The sequence below is a fragment of the Amblyomma americanum genome, chromosome 1 (genome assembly GCF_052857255.1).
Source record: "Amblyomma americanum isolate KBUSLIRL-KWMA chromosome 1, ASM5285725v1, whole genome shotgun sequence".
Lineage (NCBI taxonomy): Eukaryota > Metazoa > Arthropoda > Arachnida > Ixodida > Ixodidae > Amblyomma > Amblyomma americanum.
Window position 1 is genome coordinate 102896023 of NC_135497.1, and position 27331 is coordinate 102923353.

At 45.1% G+C, this 27331-nt stretch overlaps 1 protein-coding gene across 2 annotated transcripts in view; it reads left to right on the forward strand.

Annotated features, from left to right (window-relative positions):
• The window catches only part of LOC144113370 (uncharacterized), an 84676-nt gene continuing 57345 nt past the window's right edge, over positions 1 to 27331 (forward strand). The window contains exons 1-4 of one of the 2 annotated variants that reach the window (XM_077646423.1): positions 1 to 362; positions 10969 to 11086; positions 16585 to 16819; positions 21255 to 21401. In XM_077646423.1, coding sequence (XP_077502549.1) covers positions 50 to 362; positions 10969 to 11086; positions 16585 to 16819; positions 21255 to 21401 — 813 coding nt within the window. In that variant the 5' untranslated portion in view covers positions 1 to 49. Of the gene's footprint in view, positions 363 to 1526; positions 1617 to 10968; positions 11087 to 16584; positions 16820 to 21254; positions 21402 to 27331 lie in introns of those variants that run through there. The other variant, XM_077646424.1, reaches the window with a different exon arrangement.

A 27331-nucleotide genomic window follows, 5' to 3' on the forward strand; every position in this document is an offset into this window, starting at 1 on the left:
CTTGGCTCGGCAGTAGGCGAACGCCACTCTGAAACGTTTCGAGAGCGCGATGGAGGAGGATTCCTTGGAAATGGACCCCGGTCCGAGCAGTGAACTGCAGCTCGACTTGGGTCCGGTATCGTTTACCGTGGACGACTATGAAACAGAAGAGTCTGACGTCGACGAGTCCGAGTTGTATGGATTCCAGGATAATGCCGATCAAGGGGCGCCCGCGGACTCCTACAGCCAATTTGAGGAGAGTGCCGATGAGAAACTTCCCGGTGCGTCCGAGACGTATGCATTCCAGGATAAAGCCGTTCATGGGGCGCCTGCGGACTCCTACAGCCACTTTGAAGAAAATGTCTGTGAGAAACCTCTTCCCGGTGCGTATGCATTGTACGCTGTCGTAACTAGCCGCGCGTTCGGCGTTCCGGCCGCCTAGCACTGTGCGCATGTGAGCTGCAGGGCCATTTCTAAGTAAATTTAGCAAGCATGAAGGATATCTCGGGGGCTGGCCTTTCTCGGTTTGAGTGATGGCGTAACGGCACGTCTTTGTGTGCATTGTGTCAATGTCGCATCTCGGTCGCTTTCTGCCGTGACTGTGCTGAGGTGCGGGCTTATAATGAAGCGGGGTGCGAACTCGTTTTGGGCTGTCATTGAACATGGCCACAGGGACTGAAGTTTAAAAGTGTTTATGCAGCAACTTACCAGATCAGACGGAGTGAAAGAAGAGAGAGAAAGGTGCTCTAGTGGAAGGCTTCGGAATAATTTCGACCACATGGGGTCAATAACGTGCACTGACACGCACAGAAACCAGACGCGCGTCTTGTGTTTCGCCTCCATCGAAACGCGGTCGCCGCGGCCACGTTCGAACTCGGGGGAGTGAAAGAAGAGAGAGAAAGGTGCTCTAGTGGAAGGCTCGTGGGATGAACAACGTGCAGAAACCAGACGCGCGTCTTGTGTATCGAAACACGGTCGCCGCGGCCGCGTTCCAACTCGGGTACTCCGGCGCAGTAGCCAGGCATCGTGCGCTGATCCCGCGCGACGGGTCGGCCCGATGAACGTGCATAGGGAGGAGACCATGTAGAGATAGAATGTATAAGCACATGTACATACGTACGCGCCTACCTTTGTGTAACAAATTGTAAAGTGGCAAGTGTGACTTACCCTTAATGTATGTGCTTTTGAGAGTCGAAGAAGTCACTATATGCTTTTCCTTACACGGCACAGCCACAGTCTGGACGCTGGAAAGGGTGCGTGCAATATTGACTGCCGAGTTTTGGACGTGAAAGTTTCGCTTTTGCTGTCGCAGCAGCACTGCTGTCACTCGCGTTACGTAAGAGCAGTTTTAGCCTTGCGGAACTGCTATTGCGGCCTCTTTTGGGGCAAGAACGCAGCTAAGATTTTGGAGCGTAGCTGTACTCGCCAGCAACCTGCGGGCACAACTTTGAGAATGGTTTAAGAATGCAGCGCGCTAAAAGACAAGGACAAAGGAAGAAATGGACAGAACTGGCGCAGCCTGTCCACTTCTTCGTTTGTCCTTGTCTTTTCGCGCTGCGTTCTTTGACCATGATCACTGACCAGCAAGCCCAAACAGCCAAGTCGATTTCGCTGTCCAGCTGCGTCTAAGATTTAAGGTAAAAGCTGGGCTGATTGCTGTTTAGATAGAGGGACATAGTTGTAGCGCTAAATAACTGGGCTAAATAGCCGTGCAAGGAACAGACTAGCGCTTGTTTTCTCTCCTTTTGTCACTGTTATTTAATGCTACTATACTCTTTGTCTAAGCTTATATATAGTACATGTCACGTGATCAACCATATGAGTTTGCACTATTGGTCTATCATGCAGTTACGTTGACTAATTACTGGACCGAACTAATTAGCGTTGATTATTAGTTAATTGGAGCTAAAACAAAACTTTCCTCTACTGCGTCGAGTCATATACCGTTAGAAAATTTAGGTACGTGATCAACCATGAGTGTGGACAATTGGTCAATCATGCAGGTATGTCTACTAATTACTGGAACGAAATAATTAGCATTGATTAGTTAATTGCAGTTAAAACAAAAGTTTGCACTATGGTGTCGAGTCATATACTATCGCAAAGACTAGGTCAAGTGTAAATTCACTGTGCTAGTTGCCGACGAGACTTAGTGATAATTTGTTAATTACAATTAAAACCAAACTGTGCTATAGCATCGAGTTGTATACCATTGGAAAGCATAGGCTGAGTGCAAATGCGCTGTTCATGTTAGCGACCCGCATTAAGTAGCGTTAATGAGTTAATTGCAATTGAAGCTAAACTGCACTACAGCCTAGAATGAGTTCAAATTTGTTGTGCTAGTTAGTGACCTGAATTAATTAACTTCAGTTAATTAGTTAATTGCACTTAAAACAATCATCATCATTATCAGCCTGACTACACCCACTGCAGGGCAAAGCTGCTCCCATGTCTCTCCAATTAAACCTGTCCTTTGCCAGCTGCGCCCACCCTATGCTTGCGAACTTCTTAATCTCATCCGCCAACCTAACCATCTGCCGCCCCCTGCTATGCTTGCCTTCTCTTGGATACCACTCTGTTAGCCTTAAATACCAGCGGTTGTCTTGCCTTCACATCACATGCCCTGCCCAAGCCCATTTCTTCCTCTTGATTTCGACTAGGATGTCAACGCGCGTTTCTTTCCTCAACCACTCCGCCCGCTTCCTGTCTTTTAACGTTACATCTATTGTTTTTCTTCCCATGGCTTGCCGCGTTGTCCTTAACTTAAGCTGAACCCTTTTCATCAGCCTCCACGTTTCTTCTCTATAGGTGAGTACCGGCAAGATACAGTTGTTGTACACTTTTCTCTTGAGGGATATTTGTAAACTGCTATTCATGATCTTAGAGAACCTGCCATATGCGCTCCACCGCATTCTTATCCTTCTAGTTATTTCCCTCTCATGATCTTTATCAGCTGTGACTACCTGCCCTAAGTAGACGTATTGCTTTACCACTTCCAGCACCCCTTTTCCAATTGTGAACTGCTGTTCCCTTGCTAGGCTGTTGAACATTACCGAACTGCCCTATAGCACCGAGTCATATACCTTTGGAAAGCTGAGGTCAAGTTTAAATGCACTGCTCTAGTTAGTGACCCAAATTAATTAGCGTTAATTAGTTGCAATTAAAACCAAAACCAATCATAACCACAGGGCACTCTACTAACTAGGGGTAACAGTTTAATTGTTACCAATTAAAAAAAGAAACATAGCTGCACTCAGCCATGTTTGTACTAGATTTCCAAAAAAGATGGTAAATTTCAGTGGGGTACAAAAAAATAACATGCAACATGATTACAATGCTTGGTTATACATTTTTAAAGCACACTTGTAAGGTGGTTTCTATGATTGAATGAAGACGTGCCTTGTCATTTGTGTATTTTTATGTTAATGAAGTGGCCTTCACAGCCTTATCTTGCTGACGTCGGCACTGGGCCTCTGGTTCGGCTGCTTTCACAGCTGCATCGTGGCGACGCCTGTACTTTGCGTTTGTGTGGGTGGCGCCTATATGATACAATTACCGAGAATCATAGTCATCATTATCAGCAGCCAACAACATCCACTGTAGCATAAGAAGCCTGCCCATATCTGCCGAATTAATCCTGACCTGTGTCAGCCACGGCCACCTTATCTATGCAAACGTCCTAATGTTATCTGCAAACCTAACCCTCTAACACTCCCTGCTAAGGTTGCTTTTTCTTGGAATCCCTTCCATTACCTTAAAGGGACACTTGGGAGAAAAATTTAAGTTTTCTTGTATCGATAAAATACCAGCTTCTAAACACAAAAGCACCACTCCTTCTGAAAACAAAGCTCTTGTAAGGTAGAAAAGAGCAAGAACTAAAATTCAGGTATCGCCGCCAGTGGCCAATCCCGCAAGCACAATCGTGAAGATGAAATAGGAGAAAAGAAACCACAGATCTTTGAGGCTGCCAAGCATGCATGAAGGTTATGTGCTTTATTGATATTGAAGTATATAAGTTTTTTTTTTAAACCACCAGTGCACTTTTGTCACACAGGGAAAATGAAAAAAAGACAACCTGAATGTTGGAAGTCAAAGAAAACCTGCTATTGGCAGCGCAGCAGGCGGCCAGCTGAGTTTCGATATGTTTTGGGGTGCTTCGCGGCTATGCGTTTTGTGTTCCCGCATGGTTTCTGCATGGTTTCGGTTTACAAAGCAGAGCATTAGCAGACCTCCACATGCCTCTCTAAGTTCTCCTTGGATGAAGTTCATGCAACGGCATGCAAATGCAACAAGGAAAAAGCTGCGTATAGCCAATGTTCGATGCGCCTCCACGTTAGCAAACGCACCACTCAGCGTGTTCGCATCGTCAACGCTCCAAGATGCTAGGCTGCATAACCAGCCCTACCAGGTCTAATATTACAGAATTTAAATACACCCGCACCTGCCGGTTGCTACACATCAGTCACGACGGTGGCACGGCGATAGCAGCGACGCTGCCGACTCATCGATGCTTGGATTTTCTTGCCAGACCCGCTGCCTCAGTCCTCAAAAGCATGGCCCGGTGTGTGGGGTTGAGTTCACTGAATGAAGGCTGCAGTTTTTTGCAAGAACTTTGTTGTCGGAATCAGGAACAGAATATATTGTAACGTTGGTGAAAATGTAAACGAAGCGGTGACGGCTGATGGAGCCTTCAAATTCTGGCCGGCAGTATTCACTTTTGTTGCTACTAGACGGGAGTGCCATGCTCGCTGCCTACAATCACGGAGTCCTCCTTTTCGTTTCACTGCTTTACGTCACTCTTCTCCTATTTCGTCATCAGAGTCCCAAATTTGAATCGTAGCGGCGGGAAAAAAGTTTTTCAACTTCGAATCCGAATCTCTCGGCAGTAAATGCACCTTGTATTGCTGGACAAGTGGCAACAAAGCGACTAAAATGCCGAACTAACAGAAAAAATTTCATAGCATTGTCCTCAGTGTCTGTTTACTGGACCATCGGTTATCTTGCCTTCGCATGACATGCTCTGCCTATGTGCATTCCTTCTTCCGGATTTCAACTTTGATATTATTGACTTGTGCTTTTTTCCTCATCATTTCAGCTCTCTTCCTGTCTCTTAATGTTGCACCTGTCATTTTTCTTTCCGTAGCTCGCTGAGCTATCCTCAATTTCAAGACTTTTCGTTAACCCACAAGTTTCTGTCACATAGGTGAGGCCTGGCAACATTCAAATATACGCTTTCTTCTCGACGTATACTGTTAAGGTGCTATTCGTGACTGAAGAGTGCCTGCCAAATTCTCTCCACCCCATACTTAATGGCCTAGTTACTTCACCTTCGTGGTTCGGGTCAGCGGCTGCTAGCCATCCTTAGTAGACGTATTCCCTGAAATCTTCGAGGGCTTCATTGCATATCGTAAGCTTTCATTCACACAGTGGGAAGACAAACACGGATAAGAGGGGAGACACCACCCCTCTGGTGCCTCCCGTCTTGTCTGTGTTCGTCTTCGCGTTGTGTGTAATGAAAGCATGAAATACCAACTCACCCAGCAACTGACTTTGATATCGTAAGCTGTTATGTACTTAGATTACTTTAGATTAACTCTGATGGTTTTTAGGACAACTTCGCTTTCGTAGATTTTCGATAACGATTTGCAATTTTTGCCCTGAGTTACTTAGCAAAGCAACGTCATCAGCAAATCGGAGTTTACTAAGGTATTCAGAGATTGTATACCCAAGCTCTGCTCACTCCAATTCTCTGCGAAGAACCTCATGTAAACTCGCGGTGAATAGCGTTTGAGAGATCGTGTCTGTCTGGTTGATGCCTTTACTGATTAGGTTTTTGTCACTGGACTGTGGTGGCTGTGCAACCCTGATAGATATTTTCCACTATCTTTACATATGCCTCTTCTTCACCTTGGTTCCTCATCTTCAGTGCCGCAAGACTGCTGAGTTGTGGACCAGTCAAATGCTTTCTCGTAATCTAAGAAAGCTCTAAATGGGTTGGTCATAGATGTAGAAGTGGAGACTATTTGGGCACAATAGTTAGGCATGTAGGACGTCGATAGTCCGCTGCACTAGCAGGCGCCGTTCTTCCTCACCCTCAGCTCCAAGCCAGTCTAGCCAGGTCCCAACAGTGTGGGAGGAGGTGGGAAAAAAACCTGATTGCGTAGCTTTCTGGGCAGGAGAATAGCCGACGGAAGAAGCTGGCATAAGGGGCGGGGCATTTGGGACATGAAGAATTGCAGCGGAGTTTGTGCACGTGTGACAAGAGTGTTGAGCTGAATCTGTCAAAGGATGTGAGCCTCCTGCATGGAATGACCACGATGGGATTCAGGGTACAGTTTGCGATAAAAACGGAGAGCACTGTAGTTTACTCTTTGATAGCTGCGCGATGGAGCAGTCTCAATCTGTCCTCCGAAGGTCTGGACCAAGGGATCAACGGTGCCCTGATAAGAATTTCACAGGCCAACTGGTTAACCAGCTCATTGCCATCGGTCCTCGACTTTCCAGGAGCCTTGACTGAGAAAGACAGTCAAGGCTGCTGCAACGAAGTGCAACCTCGAGCTCTGTGGATGGATGAGTGGGAGGTGTTTTATATTGCATGTCACGGATGGCCGCCTGGGAGGTAGTGTAAATAGCATTACGAAGCACAGGTGGGAGAGGATGAAAAAAAATTGGAGGGGACACATACGCTCGGCCGTAAGGGTATGACGCGATAGCTAATCAGTTAATGCCCATATATGCAGAATTGGTCTCCCTCTACTTAACATTCAAAGATCCCTGGGATTCCTCATACCACTCCTGGTGCAGGGGTGCAGCAGTTAAGCGATGCTCCACTGCACTGGGATGGCATGCCACCGGTGGGGCAACCTCGCATGATCACTCATTAATTTTACCGCCACCTGCCATATTTCCACAGGTTGTGATGGTGCCACAAGATTGCATGATATAGGTGGGCCAGCAGCCTCCTAGGTTGCTTTTCTGGTGATTTTCTGTTGATTTTTAACTCACGGTCAATGATGCCAAATTTTCCGCACCACAAGCTCGTTATCGTTGCTGCATTAAAATATTGAGTGGCATGAACCTAATCATAGAAGGGACCTCATTTATGTGTGTCCAGGGGAAGGGGTGGGGGGTGTTGGAATGGGCCGCTAGTGCGAGTGACTCTGGCAGAGAGAAGACGATCAGAGAGGACCTGGCTACTGGAGCCATGGGGAACTGCGTAAGAGGCATACATGTAGGCCACTCCAGAGGTGGAAGGCAGGACTATAATGACAGGCAGTAGCATGTCGGTGGCCAAGATGCATTTCCGGTGACATATTGGAGGGAAAATGAAGTATACTGTAGTTAGAAGCTTCTGGTAGGGAGGAAGTAGAAAAGAAGCCGCCTTGATGGGAAGACTAGTAGCATGGTCGAGAAGTCAGCGGCCATGTACTGTACCGGAGAGGCAAGCCACTTGTCAGTCGTGATGAAGAGAGAGTGTGAATAGGATGGACGAGACCAGTGGCATAAAGTTTGTCAGTGGAGGTGGTTTGGGTTGACAGAGAGCAGCCTTATAGAGGCTGTGGAGAGCTGTGGCAAGAACTTACAGCTGGGTTTGGGTGAATGAGACGTATGGCCTGAAGTGCAGGAATTTGTTAAAAGCCAGAGAAATCAGAAAAATACAGAGAAATCAGAGCCCCATATTTGTTAAAATGTACCCCCTTTGCCAAAGCTAACTGGGCAAGAGGTTTTTACTTCTCAATGGAGCAGTTTTACAGCATGCCTAAACATCGAAACGTGTCAGAATGTGAGGAAAAGGGTTTACCTCACTTTACACAGATGCATAGCTTTAGAGTTGCCATAAGTGCTTCTCTACGCAGCTAAGAAACAAACCACCTATGCCCGGTCACTTTTTTCAAAGACGCTTACCTGTATGAGTTGCCCTACCATGACTGCTACGAAGTGCTCAAAAACTGCTTTATTGCCTGACGAAATGCATCTGCATCAGCTTGCATTTTTTTTTACTGCCACTGTAAGGCGATACGTTCCGCAAATGAGAGAACAAAATGTGGACATGCAAGAGCCGCACTGGTGAGACAAACTAAAATAGTCTTCATACTATGCACTCAACGTGGCATTGTGCAGGATGTGGAGGTCCTTGGAAAGGTGCGTTGTAGCGACCACAGAATGGTAAGGTCTCATATTAGCTTAGACTTGAAAAGGGAATGGAAGAAACAAAGGAAGCGAAGCCCCATAATTAGTTCGTGGTAAAAGGTGAAGTAGAGGAATTCAGGATATCGCTCTAGAACAGATATTTGGCTTTAACTAAGGGAGAGGGCAGAGTGGGTCAGGGAACAAGCGCAGGTTAATGACGTCCTAGTTGGAATCAAGAGGAAGAAATTGGCTGGGGCAGAGTATGTAATGCGAAGGCAGGATAACCGATGATCCTTGAGAATAATGGAACGGACTCCAAGAGAAGGTAAGTCTAGCAGGGAGTAGCAGAAAGTTAGGTGGGTGGGTGAGAATAAGAACTTTGTGGGGATATGGTGGTCGCAGCTGACACAGGACAGGGTTAATTCGAGAGATATGGGAGGTGTCTTTGCCTTGCAGTAGGTGTAGTCGGGCTGGTGATGATTGATGACTGCTATAGCATTAAAAAGAAATGCTTATGTTGGCTAAAAGCTTCAGATGCAAGATCTTTTGGCAAGACTACTTCACGCAGTCTACCGGCTCTCGAGTTTGTGTGAAGCCTAGCCATGAGGGTTACCTTGGGCAAACCATACATAAATAATTTCATGGCTGGGATTCAAACCCGCGGCGGTGCAAAGAGATCAGCTTTGCTGGCCAATGAGTGAGAGCACTATACTATCACTGCAGCCGATCACGCCTTGTTTCAAACCAGCTGCAACGTATTCTTGCTAATATACACACTCTCGTGCTGTGTGCATTGCACATTTTTGTCTTCATGAACTAAAACTTCAGTGGAATTAATATTGTCGCCAGATGTGCCGATGACCAAGCTAAGCAAAACTGTCAGCCAACCGGGCTAAACACAAGGTTTTTCACCGCTGCTCAGTTCAGCTATGTTTAAAACCCTGCCACTTTTTTTCTTACTGTGAAATTCAGGTGTCCACCAACAAAGTGGGCCAGTTATGTGCCTTTCCTTTCCTCACAAAGAGTTGCATTAGGCCGTGAATGAGTTTAGACTAGGGGAGAAAGGGAGAAGCTGCTTGTGCGTGATATTAAACAATACCTTCAGATGTGGAGGAAGATGACAACGCTACTGCTCTCATGTGCCTTGATGTGCCTTGCTCCTCTTTGCCGATGCAAAACAATGGACAAACCTTGCCGCAATAACCTTACTAACGCCCTCGAGTCGGGTCAGAACCACACAACACAATTCATTTTGTGCAATTATTCCTACGATTCCAGCATCTCGGCACTATATACTGAAATCTACTTACCCTGTCTAGCCTCACGTCGTAGGATAGCACGTCTTAGCCCGTTTTATAAATTTTTCCACTCTTTACCTTCTGATAACCAGAACGTAAAAAGAGCCCACCGCATCGCCTGCTCCATCCACCGTGATGCAGTGTATCCCCCACAAGCCCCCACCAGAACTTTTCAGAAGTCATTCTTCTTGCGCACAGCATGAAACTGGAATGGCCTTCCCACCAAAGTTGCCACCAGCATCGACCCACTAGCGTCCTGGCGGCTCATCGAGAACATTTCATCTTGATTCTTACTGAATTTTTTTTTGCCTTGTAACACCCACTCCCTTATGTAATGTCTCAACATGAGACCCTTGAGGAGTCAGATAAGCAAATAAACACTGATTGCTCTTAACCACAGATAAATACTTGACGTCCGATTGAGATGTAGAAGATCGACACTGGTTAAAGCAGAGGAAAACAGTTCACAGGACGATTTCGATACTATGTATCGCACAGCTACATACATACCGCACAGCTGGTTTGCACAAAACATATACACACTAAAAAGGACTGCTTATATATGTGAATGCGAAAGCATTTTGAGTGCTGACTCATGCTACTTTGCAGAATTGGTACAAGTCATGACTACGCATACTTTGTACCAACTTTATACACCTTACATCAGGTTACTTGTATAGTGCTGGGTCATGATATGTTGCTGATTGACTATGAGTCATGAGTCATTTCATGTCATTATGTTGCATTTCATCTGTCATGAGTACATGTTTGCTTACATGTGTAGTGACATTGTACACCGACATCTGATGTGAGTGGATGAGGTTAAGAAGTTTGCGGGGGTACGGTGGCCGCAGTTGGCAAAGGACAGGTTAATTAGAGAGACATGGGAGAGGCCTTTGCCCTGCAGTGGGCATAGTCAGGCTGCTGATGATGATGACATATAATGCTTTTGCATTATTGAAGCATGAAAAGTAAAAAGGTATGAGAAATTGTATGTATGTGTTTGAGATTTGTGAATGTATGGCTAGACTGCTGTGACCCTCTTGAAAGCATTCATTGCTTCTGCTGGCAAGGAAGAAAGATGTTAAATTAAGTGCAAAAAAAAAATCCACATTAACATTACAAAATGTCATGGCAGTGAGGGGGCAGGCAGGTAGTTTCTTAACACACAGAAAGGGAACAATGGAGGGTAAAGACTTGGTATGCTTGCCAAAACTGATTTTGCTTACTTGTCGAATAATACAAGATGCCGTGATCTATGGCCATTGTTATGAACTATTGATTTTAAAAGTTGTTTCCTAGCTACTACAGGACAGACGGCGCTGTAATAACTATGCAGATCCTGCAAATTGATGGCCGACCACATTGCGTCTTTTGGCGACCGAAGACTGTGACACTAAGTGCAATATGCGCCTTGAGCCTGGCTCAGGAGGATTGAGGTTTGGGTCCCGTGTGATGTGTGAAGGGAGCTGGAAACAGTTATGTGTGAGGGTTTCTACATTGGCTTCATTTTGTTTTTGTGGACTTAAAAAGAAATGTATGCATTTTCTTCTTTGTTCAGGCTCGAGTAGTGCAGAAGCTCCGTCTCGCCAGCAGGAGTGCTTGAAGGCCAAGCCTTCTTATCAAGAACTTGTACATATCAATATTCAGGAGCTCACGGAAGCCCTTGAAAGGAACAGGTAAGGCCTTATTAGGTGTCCATAGGAGTTTTGTGTTGAATATGCTCACCGGTTGGTGGGTGTCAGTCTCCTTTTGGCAGTGTAACACTCAAGGTGCCATTTTTAGGGTGATTAGTAATGTATTTACTCAAATCTAGGCCATGCCTCTATTCTAAGCCAACACCTGAAAGTTGAAGGCCAAGAAAAAAACAGAGCTTTCCTTGAATGTAAGCCAGGCAATAAAAAATGAGGATGACAGTAAGGACAGCATGCAAACGCCATTTATTACCACAAACCTGTTCCCGCTGACTCATCCTCGACATTGCTGGTCTCCTTAATACTGTCTTGTTCGCACAGGTGCATTGAAACCGTCAAGTGCATTGGGAATGCTGCACTTTCAGAACGAGCGCGCAACCAAGGTTTCCGGGATGTCATCACAGGCTGCAGTGACTCAGCTAGCTACAACTCCTAGTGACGTGCGCTTGATGCGGCCTGCTGGAATTAGCTCGCTTGTTTCACTGGTCCCATGGAACGCCTCTCTCTTGCATCGCTCTCTTGCATCGCTTTCTTGCCATCTCTCTTGCTTTGGCCTCTAGCGCCTCTGTGGTGCGAAGGTGGGTAAGAAGCAGGCTGGCGATCAGGTGGTAGGCAACTATGGGGTAGGTTCTAAGAATAGCAGGGGAGAGCTATTAGTAGAGTTCGTAGACAAAAATAATTTACGGATCATGAATACCTTCTTCTGCAAATGAGAGAACAGGAAGTGGACCTGGAAGAGCCTCAATGGTGAGATTAAAAATGAAATCGACTTAATACTATGCACTCAACCTGGCATCATTCAGGATGTGGGTGTCCTCGGAAAGGTACGTTGTAGCAACCACATAATGGTAAGGTCTAGAATTAGCTTATACTTGAAGAGGGAACGGAAGAAGCTAGTGAAGAGGCAGTTCTTTAACGAGCTAGCAGTAAGAGGGAAAAATAGAGGAATTCAGGTTATCGCTGCAGAACAGGTATTCAGCATTAACTGAGGAAGACGATCTTAATGTTCATGCAATGAACGACAATCTGACAGCTATCATTACGGAGTGCGCAGTAGAAATAGGCAGTAGGACGGTGCGACAGGATGCCGGCAAGCTTTCTCAGGAGACGAAAGATTTGATTAAGAAATGTCAAAGCATGAGGGCGTCTAACCCTACAGACAGAATAGAACTAGCACAGCTATCGAAGTTAACAAATAAGCACAGGGTGGCCGACATAAGGAAGTTTAATATGGAGAGAATCGAGCATGCTCTAAAGAACGGAGGTAGCCTAAAAGCAGTGAAGAGGAAACTAGGCATAAGTAAAAACCAGATGTATGCATTAAGAGACAAGGAGAACAATGTCTTTAGCATTATGGATAAGATTGTTAAAGCAGCCGAAGAGTTCTACACAAATCTATACAGTGGCCAGTGTAATCAGAACGTTAATGATCGAGACAGTAGCGCACAGCAATGAATCATCCCACCAGTAATGAAAGAGTAAGTAAAGAAAGCCTTAGGAGCAGTGCAGAGGGGAAAAGCAGCTGCTGAGGGTCAGGTAAAAGTTGTGTTGAAGGACGGAGCAAAGATTGTGCTAGAAAAACTAGCCACTCTGTATAAGCAATGCCTTATGACCTCAGCCTTACCAGAAGCTTGGAAAAAGGCAAACATAATCCTAAATCATTAGAAAGGAGATGCTAAAGACTTGAAAAATTACAGACCGATCAGCTTACTGTCCACTGCCTACAAGATATTTACTAAAGTAATTGCTAATAGAGTCAAGGCAACCTTAGACTTTAATTAACCAAATGATCAGGCAGGCTTTCGTAAAGGATATTCCACAATAGATCACATTCACACTCTCAATCAGGTGATAGGGAAATGTGCAGAATATTGTTACTAAGACGAAGAAGAGGGCAGTGGTGTGGAACGAAGCGGCGCTCTAGCTAAGCCCTGAGCCATTAAATCATATTTTCATCTGTCATCAAGTTGTCCCGTCCCTTTGCTTGCCACCTCGTAACATTTAGTGTGAGGTGCCGGTTTCCTATCGTTATCCTGGTCCCTGGAGCATCGCCGCCTTCTGCTCACCTGCGTCGTCGGCTGATGAGACCTGGTCTCTGCCACCCGGTTCAACCCCAGCTCGACCTGACCAGAACCGACCAGCTCTCCCCGGCCCCGTCCCCAGCCCCGACAATAAGACACGACGACCAGGACCAGACATACTATGACCCAACGACGACCCGAACCAAGATGCCACCCCCGCCCAAGCTGTCCGACAATTCCTTAACCCTTCACCTTCGAATGTGGGCGATCGACTGCTGGATTTGAAGCTCCAGGGGCAACCGTTCATCATATCATCTCCTTTATTTTGGTGGCAAGCCTTTCATCTTCTTCTATCCTTCCTGGCCATGCTCATCGTCACTTAAACTTTCAGAATTGAAGCAATCGATCGGGACGATTGCTCAGAGGGCCCGGGTAATGTTACGAAGATGAAGAAGAGGGCAGTGGTGTGGGACGGAGCGCTCACGTTAGGCCCGCAGCCATTAAATGATATTTTCATCTGTCATCAATTCGTCCCGTTCTTCGCTTGCCCCCTCATAACAATATAACCAACCCCTATATACAGCCTTCATTCATTACGAGAAAGCATTTGACACAGTGGAAACCTCAGCAGTCATACAGGCATTGAGGAATCAGGGTGTAGATGAGCCTTATGTCAAATTACTGGAAGATATATATAGGAACTGCATAGCTACCATAGTCCTCCTTAAAGTCGGCAATAAAATTCCAATGGAAGGGCTTCAGGTAAGGAGATGCGATCTTGCCAATGCTATACACCGCCTGTTTGCAGGAGGTATTCCGGGGCCTGAGTTGGGAAAAGTTTGGGATAAGAGTTAATGGAGAATACCTAAATTATTAATCTGCGATTCGCTGATGACATTACCTTGCTGACTCACTCGGGAGATGAACTGCAAATCATGATCAATGAGTTAGACAAACTAGGCAGAACGGTGGGTCTAAAAATTAACATGCAGAAAAACAAAGCAATGTTCAACAGTCTAGCAAGCGAACAGCAGTTCACAATTGGCAGCGAGGTGCTGGGAGTGGTAAAGGAATAAGTCTACTTTGGGCAGGCAGTGACAGCTTATCCGGATATTGAGAGGGAAATAAGTAGAAGGGTGAGAACGGGGTGGAGCGCATATGGCAGGTTCCCTCAGATCATGAATAGCAGGTTACCAATATCCCTCAAGAGAAACGTGTACAACAGCGGTATCTTACCGCTACTCACCTATGGGGCAGAAACGTGGAGGCTGATGAAAAGGGTTCAGCTTAAGTTAAGGACAATGCGGCAAGCCATGGAAAGAATAAAATAGATGTAACGTTAAAACACCGGAAGCGGGCAGAGTGATTGAGAAAAGAAACGCGTGTTTTTGATATCCTAGTCGAAATCAAGAGCAAGAAATGGGCTTGGGCAGGACATGTAATGCGAAGGCAAGATAACCGCTGGTCCTTAAGGGTAACGGAGTGGATTCCAAGAGAAGGCAAGTGTAGCAGGGGACGGCAGAAGTTTGTGTGGGCGGATGAGATTGGGAATTTTTCAGGCATATCGTGGGCGCAGCTGGCAAAAGACAGGTTTAACAGGTTTAATTGGAGAGACATGGGAGAGGCCTTTGCCCTGTAGTGAGTGTAGTCAGGATGATGATGATGATGATGACCTCGCTGGTCACTGGAAGTGCAGCTGAACCTCACGATTTCACAAACTCTGCCAGTGCTGATTCTGTTTTGTGATGGTGCCCTTTCTTCGGGCCCATGAAAGCCCTCCTCGTTGTGGTGTACGCAAAATGTACATCATGCTGCCCTCTCCAACCGGGATCATTCTTTTCGTCCACGCCAAAGTCCCGACCAGCTTGCAGGTTTCAGAACTGCTCTGTAGCAAGCACAACTTTTCGCTTGAAGGAGGCACTATAATGACACTGTCTGCTTGGTGCAATGAAGTCTGTGAAAAACTTGCACTGTTGTGGAACATGCCCATGCCACCACAAAAAACGTGGTCAAAATGGTAACCAGTGCTTGTGTGCATCTTGTATGCTTTTATAGACATTGGCATGTATAGTAATGGTCATAGTGCCGTGTTCTGTTGGCGTTTCGCGGGGCCGCCACTGGCATGTTGCATTTTTTGTTATTATGCATTTATGCATTGTCGTCATATTTTATGAATACAACGGATTTTAAAAATCGTGTTTTAAAAAAGATGTCAGCCTAGATTCTAATAAATACAGTACTGTTGTCACGAACATTCTCCTAGTCTTTATGACACTAATGAGCGACTTGCCTAACTGCTATCATTGGTGGTTGAAAAATGGCATTGTACGCATACTTTCAGCATTGTAAGTTTTTTTATGGCATCACAAACAGCGATTGTTGAAACCCTTTGAGCACTGGTGTTATTTGGAGCTGAACAGAGTTTTGATTTTGTGGGTCTTGTGTTAGCAAGTGTCCTTCCCAAGACTGAAAGGTGTTCAGCAACCACTGCTTCAGTTTTGCAAAGCCGCTCATTTGATAGGGGTTGGCTTTGTTGCACGTAGTCATGTCTGTCGACAGCGTTTATTGCAGCGACACAAGTGCATGCTGCAAAGCACACGTGTTTAGACCGTGGCATGGGGAATTTTCCTGTCCAAAAGTGGTGGTCTTAGCTTTAAAGGGACACTGAGAACAACCCATCAAGTTTTTATTGTGCGAGTCTTTTACTCTTTGGCTATGCATGTTGATGTTTGTCTGGGAACAAAACATGCATTTATGGATAAGAAAATGGCATTTAAAAATGGAATGCTTTTAGGAACCTGTGATCGCATTTGGGATGTGAATGCTGGTGTAGCCTAACCTTGGTTATCTAGGCGTAAAAGAAAAAGGTATCTTTATGTCTTTGCAGTTCCCTAGCGAAAACGGCCTGTGGTGACAATTGTATTTCACTTTGCGGCCTTTTGTTGCTCTTGAAAGCCACATATTAAAACAAAATTTCGCCTAATTGTCATTAAACCGTGGTAATCTGTTAATGCAAGCCAACTTCAATATGCTTTCAGTGTCCAGATTCTGTCCAGCCTGATAGAATGATGAGATCTGTGCTTTCTCTTCCGAGGAGGTTGCAGTTGCAGTTCCTATTACAGTTCTCATTTCTTGGAGTAATTACTTATTAGCATCTACCAGAGTGCAACCTTTGGGCTAGAAAGGAAAATGAAACTTTTTAAAAACTTTGCCGTTGATCAAAAATTCGCCCTGATCTAGGACTAGAGCTTGGGACCGCGACCAGTATGGAGTACTCGCGCCACCAACTTGGTTAACTAGGACGGCAAGGGAGTGTTGGTGCGAGATTGTATTGATCAACAACTAGTGCTGGGAAAGTATGTAGTCTGCTGTGTTTATTAGACAGTGTGTGTACTGTACCAGTTCCCAGTTTTGTTGAGACTGGCCTGAGCACATGGCAACGTGTGGTGCTACTCTGCGCAGGAAGCTGCAGAAAGACCTGCCCATGCTGCTGACGCACCTGGCAGTGCGCCGCAAAAAGCCCAAGGTGCGCAAGAACTGGTACCATTCCCTGGTCTTCCACTACCCATATTTTCGGGACGTGAACGGCATGCCAGCACCCCCCAATGAGGATGAGCTCACCAAGCGGGCCAACAAGGAGCTGGACCCGTACATGTCACCAGTCGTGCCGTGGTCCGCCAACGAGGACCGTTCCTTGGTATGACACCCGTGCCAGCTTTGAGTGCTCTCAGCTTTGCACGGGAGCTTCCAGTTGGCTCAAGTCACCGGATTTTTCCATGATACGGTGCAACCTTTTGGTTTTAATGCAGAGTAAGGGTGAAGGAAGGCCAGTTCTATGCATTCATGAGACTTTCCGCTTCAAGATGAAGTGCGGCTTATGTGTTTGATCATCTGTAAGTATATGGTATATTCAGGTTGGCTCGAGACCTGAACTGCCATACCTTACTTATGCATGGCACGAAAATTGCTCTGCACATTGTAAGGCGATGTAGATCATCATTTGGATTTTGTCAGATTTAAAGAGATGCTCAGGAAAACTTTATAAAATTTTTGTTGTCAGCGAAATTCGATAGTTCGGCGTTTTGTGGCTTGGTTGCCACTTCTGTGGTAGTGAAAGATGGATTTATTACTGCGAGGTTAGGGTTTGAAGTTGGAAAAGTTTCTCCTTCTGCTCAGTGTCAAACTTGGGCCTCTCTGATGATGTAATCACCGAAAAATGACATAAACGCAGACTCTGTGCATGGTGGCGATGAGTGGGGAGTATAGCAACACACGAAATGAAAGCTACCACCGGCTGGGCATAGCAGGCAGTTTTTATCAGGCATTGGTTTGCTTGCACCTGCCTTGTTAGGGATCCTATTCCCGATCCTGACAACTTCGGCCTTCACTTCAGGAACCTCACCCCCACAGAGTGTGCGATGCAGGTTCATGAGAATCTGCTGTGTCCATTGACTGGAAAGGGGCCCTTTGATGATGAAAAGCCGCTTTTTTCTTGACTTGTATCAGAGTGAGTGTCTACTGGTACAGCTATATGTGGGACTTCCTCTCGAGTCAGTAGCATCATTTTTGTACATCGTTACCGAAAACTGTTGTATTCTTGGGTTGGGTAAGGAGGACACTGTTAAGGTGAGCTTGGGCCTTTGCACTGGGGTAAGCTGTGAAGCAAGCACTGTGGAAAATACGTTATCTGTGGTGGTCACATGTTATCCAGTTAGCGTCAGCAGTGGTGTTGTGGTTTGCCATGTGGCACAACTTTTGCATCTGCTGCTTTGCCTAGGAAGGTAGTATGAAATATCTGGGGAATCTTTTAGTATCACTGATGCTGCCGTGAATGGGCTGCAGTGCTATCACTGCTTTTGTTTTGAAGTTCTTGCTCACGTGTCATGACTATGGAGGTTGCCAAGGAAAATAACAGCAAATATGCCTGTGAGACTCCTGGTGAGAGCTTGTACCAGCTCACAGTGCACATTTAGCTGAGTTGATGGTACTGCCCAGAGAAAGAACAAAACTTGGTAGCGATCTTGCACTCGAGCCGCGCTTGCTGTTTCTAGAAGATGCTGCATGCTTGTCTTATCGGCTTAACACCAACTGCGTCAGCTTCTACCATAGAAGTTTCATCCTCTAACGTTCAAGGCTGGTCAGACGGATCATGCCACTGACACAAAAATAGTCAAGCGCTCTTGCAACATCAACGGCGCCGTGCACTAGACTATAGTTCTCCTCGGGCAGTGGAATTTCAGATGTGTAAAATGTCCGGTCTTGCTTTAACCCCATGTCAGCCTGGCGCACAGCTGCGCTGAGCTATAGCTGCTGAGGCGACTGCTGTTGAAGCGTTTGCCGCATCAATTCAATGGTCGCCCGTAAGCTTTCTTTCGTAACATCCCTTTCTTCTACTGGTGCGTGCGACTAAGTTTGATTGCCCAACAGCACTTTTTCCTCTCCTCATAATCTTGGTGAATGTGGGCATTGAATGCATTTCTTCGTTAATATAGTAGTCCATGTGTAATGGAATGGGATGTCTTATAGAAGCCCATGCATTTTGTTAATAGTATCCTCTTTGTTGACACTGTTAGCAAAATTGAGCCCAAATGGAACTAAATGACTTCTTATCTAGTGCATGCCCATATGGGGTTTTTATTTATAGCATACTGCCAGCCTGAAAGTGAGGCTTTAGGCAGGCGTGGGGGGTACAGAGCAATACAGTTTACAAGAATACAATGTACATTCAGTCTTGCGAAGGACGACAACGAAAAGAACATGTATAGCATGTACAAAGGAAAAAAAAGTGTAAACGTACACTATGATACGACAGTATGAAACACCGCTATCTATTACGGAATGCACTCAAGAAAGAAGATAGCGTCGAACACTCAACCAAATTTGCAGGTAGGTGGTTCCAAGTATAGATATATAGTTGTAGGAAAAAAATGAGGCTGTGAACACATTTGTTCTGCACAAAAAAAATTGCTCACCATGAAAAGAATGGGTTTGTCACTGGGTAACTAAATGAAAATGTGCATTTCTGTTTATTCCAAGTTGGTTACGGGTAGACCTAATAGAACAGTTTTAATCTTCCTTGGCATCGTCTTGCCTGCAGGGTTTCTAAATTAGCTGTTTGCGAAAGGTATGTTGGGGATGTTTTCCAGCTATAACAATTGTATATGAACCTTCCACATTTGTGCTGGACATTCTTAAGTCCGGTGATATTGATTTTGGTGTGCGGATCCCAAACAACTGCCGCATATTCTAAAACTGGTCTAATGAAAGATTTGTATGCAAGTAGTTTGATTTCTGTTGAGGATTTAAAAAGGGTTCTCTTTAAATATCCAAGTTCCTTCATAGCTTTATTTACCGTATATAACTCCTATGTATTTCTTTATATACACATCTATGTTGAGTATTCCATTTACTCTCCTTAAAAATGGAGTTCTTTAGGTGAAAGGGAGTAACGCCATGTTTGTGCTGCATTTCTGTGGAGAGGGAAATGTTTGCTCCCTCTTTATGTGTCCTCATGTGTCCTCTTTATGTGTCCTCCTCAGAGACAGAAATGGACAGGAAGCAGCACAAGCCCTTGGCGTCTCGTTTCTTATGAACTAAGATAATGTTAGCGTTCTTCTAAGCTTCTGGTACGCTCAAGGTCATAAGGCGTTGTCTATACAGGGTGGCTAGTTTTTCTAGCACAATCTCCCCTCCATTCTTCAACAGATCTGCTGTTACCTTATCCTCACCAGCTGGTTTCCCCCTATATTCTTTTGCATGGGGGAGTGGTGATAACAAGCAGCCTGACTTGAGAATGGTGGTTCTGAAGAGGACAATCGTGTGCTTTACTCAATGATTGGGTCAAGGGAGCAGAGTGGAGCATTTTCCTTTTTACTCAATAAAGATTCAATTGAAGGATTCAGGACGTGGAGTTTAAATGGCGACGTCAGCCATTTTCAACTCTCATTAGTGTTGATGCTCATTGGTGTCCTTCTGTAAGGTGCGCCTTGATCTGGGAAACTGTTGGGCTCAAACTGTGAATATGGCAGACGTCGGTGTTAGTTGTTAGGGGCATTAAATGCGTACATTTCTGCATTAAAGATACCGCTTGAGAAGATGCCATGCATGTGACCTGAATTGCTGTGGCATTCACTCTCAGAATGAGTGCCGATGCAACCTGAAGTCGATGGTCAAGAGAGGGCAGGTAGATAGATTTCCAGACAACACGAAGTGAACAAGGGAGAGGGGAGCCTCAGGTGGTTTTGGCAACGTTTAGGCAAGAGGACTCGTCTTCACCCAGACAAAGACAAGTCCTCTTGTCAAACCATTGCCTAAGCACCCCATCTTCTCTCTACTTAAAAGTCGTTTAAAAAATGGCTGACTGAACCTGGTTGTAGGGAGTGAAAGCTCGGTTGAGCATGGTTAGACACAGTTCTCGGCACCGAGAATCTGCCGGGTAGTGCGACTCTACCTGTCGTCGTCGATACAGTCGCACGGCTGGGAAATCCCCCCCCCCCCCCCCTTCGTTTTTTCATGGCTCTGTGAAACACCAAGCAGTGCCCGCACTTATATTTAGACAAATGTGAGTCACGTGGTTAGGCTCGGCTGTGAGGTGAAGTGAGTGCGCACCTATGAACCACTGACGAGTCACGTGATTAGGCGCACCTGCCGAGTAAGCCAGTGCGTCGCAGGCGCGGTAGCAAAGCCCGGCGAGTCACTTGGTACGACGCATATCAACCAGCTGTGCTTCTTTGAAGGTCATTTTTTCAATGCGGCATGAACTCCAGCTTTGCATGCAAAAAGTGGAGCTCTCACTCCAAAAGAACCATTTGTGCAATTGGATGCCATACTCTAAATGTCATACATCAGTAACTTGAAGCAATCTTACGAGCTATAAAAACTGTGAATAACTGCCTGTCGTTGCCATAGCAGCAAAACTGGAACTGTGATGAGTTCCACTCCTCTGGTCTGGTGAACCTGTTTGCTTCAAAAGGGTAAAGTAGACTACTTGCTCTGGTGCAAAAAAAAAAAAAAAAACGGAGAGCATTTGCACTTCCATGCTGTTCAAAATTGCCGAGTTCGACTCCCGCACATTCGCACGTCCCTCATAGTTACAGAGCAGTTGCTGCTGTTTGCCTTGTGTCTGTGTCCAGGTGGATGCAGTCCAGAGCAACCTGCTGCAGCAAAACATGGAGGCCGTGCAGAATCGCTCGGAGGTGCTGGCTGAACGACTGCTGACAACCAAAGATCCGAAGCAGCACGCTGAGCTGAGCGAGCGCAAGGCCCAGCTGGACAAGGAGGTGCGTCTGGCCACGCTTGGGCGCTGTTTGCCCGTGGGAGGAAAGTCTCCGACCACTTGGGCCACACGTGGGGAGAGTGGCAAAGCCTGCGGTGTGGTGATGACTGGAGCTCTTCGACGAGAAAGCGGTTCTGTGAAGGAAGGCAGACGCGTATTCACGGAGACCAGATGACCATTTGGGCAGCCTCTGTGCTCTGTTGAATGTTCCTGTTCCTACATACTTTCATTGCACGCGCAATATTAGCTTCATCATCTGCCTGGCTACGCCCACTGCAGGGCAAAGGCCTCTCCCATGTCTCTCAAATTAACCCTGTCCTTTGCCAACTGTGACTACGGTGTCCCCGTAAACTTGGGTGACCACGTAAATTCCTTCTTCCGCCTGCTACGCTTGCCTCCTCTTGGAATCTACTCCATTACCCTTAAGGACCATCGGTTATCTTGCCTTTGCATTAGACGCTCTGCCCAAGTCCATATCTTTTTCTTGATTTCGACTAGGATGTCATTAACACGTGTGTGTTCCCTCACCCACTCTGCCTGCTTCTGGTCTCTTAACATTACACCTATCAGTTTTCTTTCTTTAGCTCGCTGCAGTGTTTTCAACTTGAGCAGAATGCTTTTCGTTAGCCTCCACATTTCTGCTCCATAGGTGAGTACTGGTAATATACAGCTGTTGTATACTTTTCTTTTGAGAAATATTGGTAAACTGCCATACATGATCTGAGAGAACCTGCCGTATGTGCTCCACCCAATTCTTATTCTTCTAGTTATTTCTCTCTCATGATCCGGATCAGTGGTCACTACCTGCCCTAAATAGGCGTATTGGTTTATCACTTCCAGCACCTCGCTGCCAATTGTGAACTGCTGTTCCCTTGCTTGGCTGTTGAACATTATTTTGGTTCTCTGCATGTTAAATTTTAGACCCACTGTTCTGCTCCTTGATCGTGCTTTGCAGTTCATCTCCTGAGTGACTCAGCAAGGCAATGACATCAGCAAATCGCAAATTACTTAAGTATTCTTTTGTTAACTCTTATCCCCCAACTGTTCCCAATCCAGGCCTTGTAACACCTCCTGTAAGCAGGTGGTGAATAGCGTTGGCGAGATTGTGCCTGACTTTATGGAGGACTATGGTAGCTGTGCAGTCCTTATAGATACTATCTTTCAGTATTTTCATGTAAGACTCTTCTACACGGATTCTACAATGCCTGCATGACTGCTGAGGTTTCCACTGAGTCAAATGCTTTCTCGTAATCAATGAAGGCTATATATAGAGGTTGGTTATATTCTGTGCATTTCTGTATCACCTGATTCATGGTGTGAATATATGGTCTAGTGTGAAATATCCTTTACTAAAGCCTCATTGATCATTTAGTTGATTGAATTCTAAGGTTATCGTTATCCTGTTTTTATCAGTGATTACATTAGTAAATACCTTGTAGGCAACGGACAGTAAGCTGATCGGTCAATTTTTCTTGAAGTCCTTGATGTTTCCTTTCTTATGAATTGTAGATTATGTTTGCATTTTTCAAAGCTTCTGGTACAGTTGAGGTCATAAGGCATTGCATATACAGGGTGGCTAGTTTGTCTAGCACAATCTCCCCTCCATCCTTCAACAGATCTGCTGTTTCCTGATCCTTGCCAGCTGCTTTTCCCCTTTGCATTGCTCCGAAGGCTTTCTTTACTTTCTATTTCATTACTGGCAGGATTGCCCATTGCTCAGTGCTATTGCCTGTCTCATTAGCATACTAATCTCATTAGCTACTGTGTAGATTTGTTTACAACTCTTTGGTTACTCTGCTTTTATTATACACATTGCTAATGAAATTGCCTTCTTTGTTTCATCACCTTTAGGCCACTTCCATTCCTTAGAGCATGCTCAATTCTCTCCATTTTAAACTTCCTTATGTTGGCTACCTTGCACATGAACTTTTTCAGTTCTACCAGTTCTATTCTGTCTGTAGGCTTAGACGCTTTTATGCTTTGGCGGTTCTTAATCAGATCTGTAGTCTCCTGCGATAGCTTGCCATTATCACGTGGCCTTTATCTACTGCACACTCTGTGATGATAGCTTTGAGATTATCATTCGTGGTTTGAACATTAAGATCGTCCTCCTCAGTTAAAGCTGAATATCTGTTCTGCAGCGATATCCTGAATTCCTTTACTTTACCGTTTATTACTAACTAGTTAAGGGGCTTCCACATCATTAATTTCTTTCATTCCCTCTTCAAGTCTAAGCTAATACGAGACCTTACCATTTTGTGTTCGCTACAATGCACCTATCCGAAGACCTCCACATCCTGCACGATGCAAGGATAAGCGCCTAGTATGAAATCTATATCATTTTTAGCGTCACCATTGGGGTTTTTTCATGTCTGCTTCCTGTCCTCTCGTTAAGGCATTCATGATCTGTAATTGATTTTTTTCTGCGAACTCTACTAATAACTCCCCCTGCTATGCCTGGTGCCTATGCCATAGTCGCCTACTGCTTCGTTTCCAACCTGCTTCTTGCCTACCTTCACATTGAAGTCGCTCTTCACTACAATGTACTGTGATTTTACTTTGCTAATTGCTGATTCCATGTCTTCATAGAAGCTTTCAACGATCTGGTCACCTTGGCTGGAAGTAGGTGCATAGGCCTGCACAACCTTTAGCTGGTTCCTCTTATTAAGCCTAATTACAATAGCTTGCCACCCCTCTTTAATACTGTAGAACTGTAAGTTGCCGGCTATGTCTTGATTGATGAGGAATCCCACACCTAGTTCTCGTCTGTCCGCTGATCCACGATAGCACAGTATATATGCTCGCCCCTTGGTACTGTATACGCCTCATCTGTCCTTCTAACCTCACTAAGCCCAGTGGAATCTTAATAATACCCGCTAGTTCCTCGAACAGAGCTGCTAGGCTAGCCTCACTGGATAAGGTTCTAGCTTTAAATGTTGCCAGGTTCAGTTTTCAGTCACTCTGTCACAAATTTTGATTTTCTTCTGATGTTCCTTGCATACGCAGTCAGTGCCCAATGCATTGACTGATTTTTAAGGTGGGAGGATCATGCGATGGTTGCTCTACAATTGGATATAACTCAAGAACAATGCGGTAAATGCTCCTGAAAGAAGGCCCTTCAGCCATTGACGTTGACCGATTCTCACAACGTCGGGGTTAACTTGGGGTCGGTTCCAAATTGCACCAATTGAATCCCCTGTCATGCTAGCTCAGCAGGGGATATAGCTATGAATTAACTGGGAGGTCGTGATAATCAATAGCTGCCATTGGCTGAAGGGCCTGTTTTGAGATGCATTCCAGATTCGTTCTTGAGGTGGTTTTACAACAGCAAGTGCCTCAAAGAGCATCGTTATAGTGTGTATATCTTCAGGCGCTGTGTTCACATATGTGGATGCAACCTTAGAATTCTGCGCCCTTACCATTTTGACTCCCTGGCAACTTTGTGGCGCCATCTGTTGCAGCTACCATAAAATGTGTTTGTACATAACACGAACAGTTGGACACCACGACGTTCTTTGGCTTGGCGAGTAGATTGCTTTTATTTTGGCATCCTATCATTTCAAATGGTTATGAATGATGCAGTTTACCATTAGAATGCATCAATAGGGTAATGCATAAACTGCATGCCAGTTTTAATTTTCGCAGACCAAGAAAAATTGCTGCGGTGGGAGTTCAGAGCGGCAGATCCACGAACGTGGACATGATGGCTAGAAAATATCAAAGCGGCGTTTTCTGTCCACTATGCGGCGTTTTTTTGGGCAAGTGTGGTACGAAATCGGCTTACTTACAGGTGTTGAAAATTACGCTTCTACAGGGGAATGGTGGATGACTTGGCCGCTGCAGCATTGTTTATGAAAATAGCCAATGGAGAAGCACCTCCAAAGAAACGCGGCCGAACGAGCAATGAAGACCCACAGGTGGTCGCAAAGGACCGCCACTACGCTGAGCCACTGCTGACGAACACAGTGCGCTATGATCAGTGCCTAACGTCATGGGTGTCTCAGATGGTCTGAGACCCCCACCAGTATTGAAAAGGGGTCTGGGATCTCCCATGCTAGAATGTAGGCTGTTGAATCCGAAGCAAGAAACCATTTTTTTATGCTTTCATTTGTGATGGTCACAACATTTTTTCTGTATTGTTTTGAAAATTTTGCTGGGGTTTTTAGCAGGAGTCATTACAATGTTTTACAAAGCCTAAGATGGAGTGGCAGCTTTACACAAAAAGGATGAAGAAGGGAAGCCTATGCCCGCATGCCATGAGTCAGTTCAGAGCTGGCCGCTCAGCTCTGAGGCAGCGAAACAATCAGCACACTGGTAGAGCGTGGGGATAGTTTGCTTGAAGTCCCTGACATAAATTGAGTGAACAACAACCTTTAAAAATGATTTCCCCTTTTTGTAAAAATGGTGGGTAAAACAGGCTGCAAGGTGCTTTCTCTCTCTTTTTCTCCACCTGCGCTCAGATCACTCAAGACCCGTTCGACTGAGCCAGACTTTAAGCAGTGGCTATAATGGAAGCAATCATTGGTCCCAACTTCTGAACATATTAATTACACAACGTTGTGAATGTGAAGGCTACACATCTAAAAGCCGCTCTCGGTGCCGGAAATGTTGAATTTTCTTCTGCCTGTCATCACAGAATGACTCTTCTTAGCTGTTTTTTAGGTCATGAACTAAAAACTAATTCTCTGAAGCTTTTATTCCCACAGCTAAACATTTATCATATGTTACAATCAGTTAAAAAAGCCAAGCAAATATTGCAGTTTTTATATTTGAGCAGAAAATATGCTCAAATGTGAAAATTTTTGCACAATTTTTTTGCACTTCATTTCTTTTTGGTCATGATTTATACAAAAAAAAAAAGATGTTTCCTTTCAGCAGAATTAATTGGCACCTGAAGGGGATATAGGCATATACCACGTGTCCCATCTCAGTGTAACGAAGGTTTTAGCAAAGACGGGAGTGCCCTAGGCAAGTGTAAACAACACAGTGCTGTTGACGGTCGTGTCGACTAGTCTGCAGCATTTGTTGTTCCGCAATGCTATAGTAGGATACAACTAAAAAAAACAGCAGTTGTTAACATTATGCCTTGGTCTGCGGCGTACTGTATTACTCCGCTAGCAAGTCACAAAAGTAAATAAAATCATCATTTTATTGTTTGACTGAAACAAGCCAGGTAAAAAAATTCTAGAGCTTATGACAGTTTTCTCATGACTAGCTCAGTGTTTAGGTGACAAGAGAAGTTTTAACAACAGCCTATGTTTTTGTCATGAAGGAATTCTGTGCATCGGTCCTAAATATGGGCAGAGCTTCACTGCAGACTTAAGTTGTTCCGACTATAGTTCATTGGTTTGAACTTGCAAAGTTTTTAAATATTTGCTTTTAAAAAAAAGTGAGTTTGAAAGCCAGCCAAAATGGTAGTAGCGAGGTACTGTTTATGAAGCTTTTTATATCGGCCCTAAAAATAACTCGCGGGATCCAAAACTAGCCACTTTACAGTGGTTCTGCTTGAGCGCCCCAGACGCGATCTTAAAGAAGAAAGTCCACTTATCTGATATCTCGTGCCCAGTGCAAACACAAAGGCTGCTGGGGCCAGTGTTCCGAAAATAAATGGAATTTTGTGTCTCGCAGATTTCTTGGGGCGCTCACGGGTTGGGGAGTCAGCAGGCAGCGTCATATGTGGCCACCCTCTTGTATCCTATCTGCCTCCTTTTCATCCTTGCTTCTTTCATTCTTTTACTTTTTATTTTCCTTATGTTATTTTTCACTTTCTAGGTGGCTACCCACCTACAATCTTGTACTGTTGCACTCTCTCCGATTTGAATATTTACAGCTTAGCTGTTAAGTGCCTGTTCCTGTGTTTCACATTGTCGTAGCAGTAGCAGTTATAGCAGTTGGCGTAACTGGTGGGTGTGTTGCCACCGGAATCATCCGGAG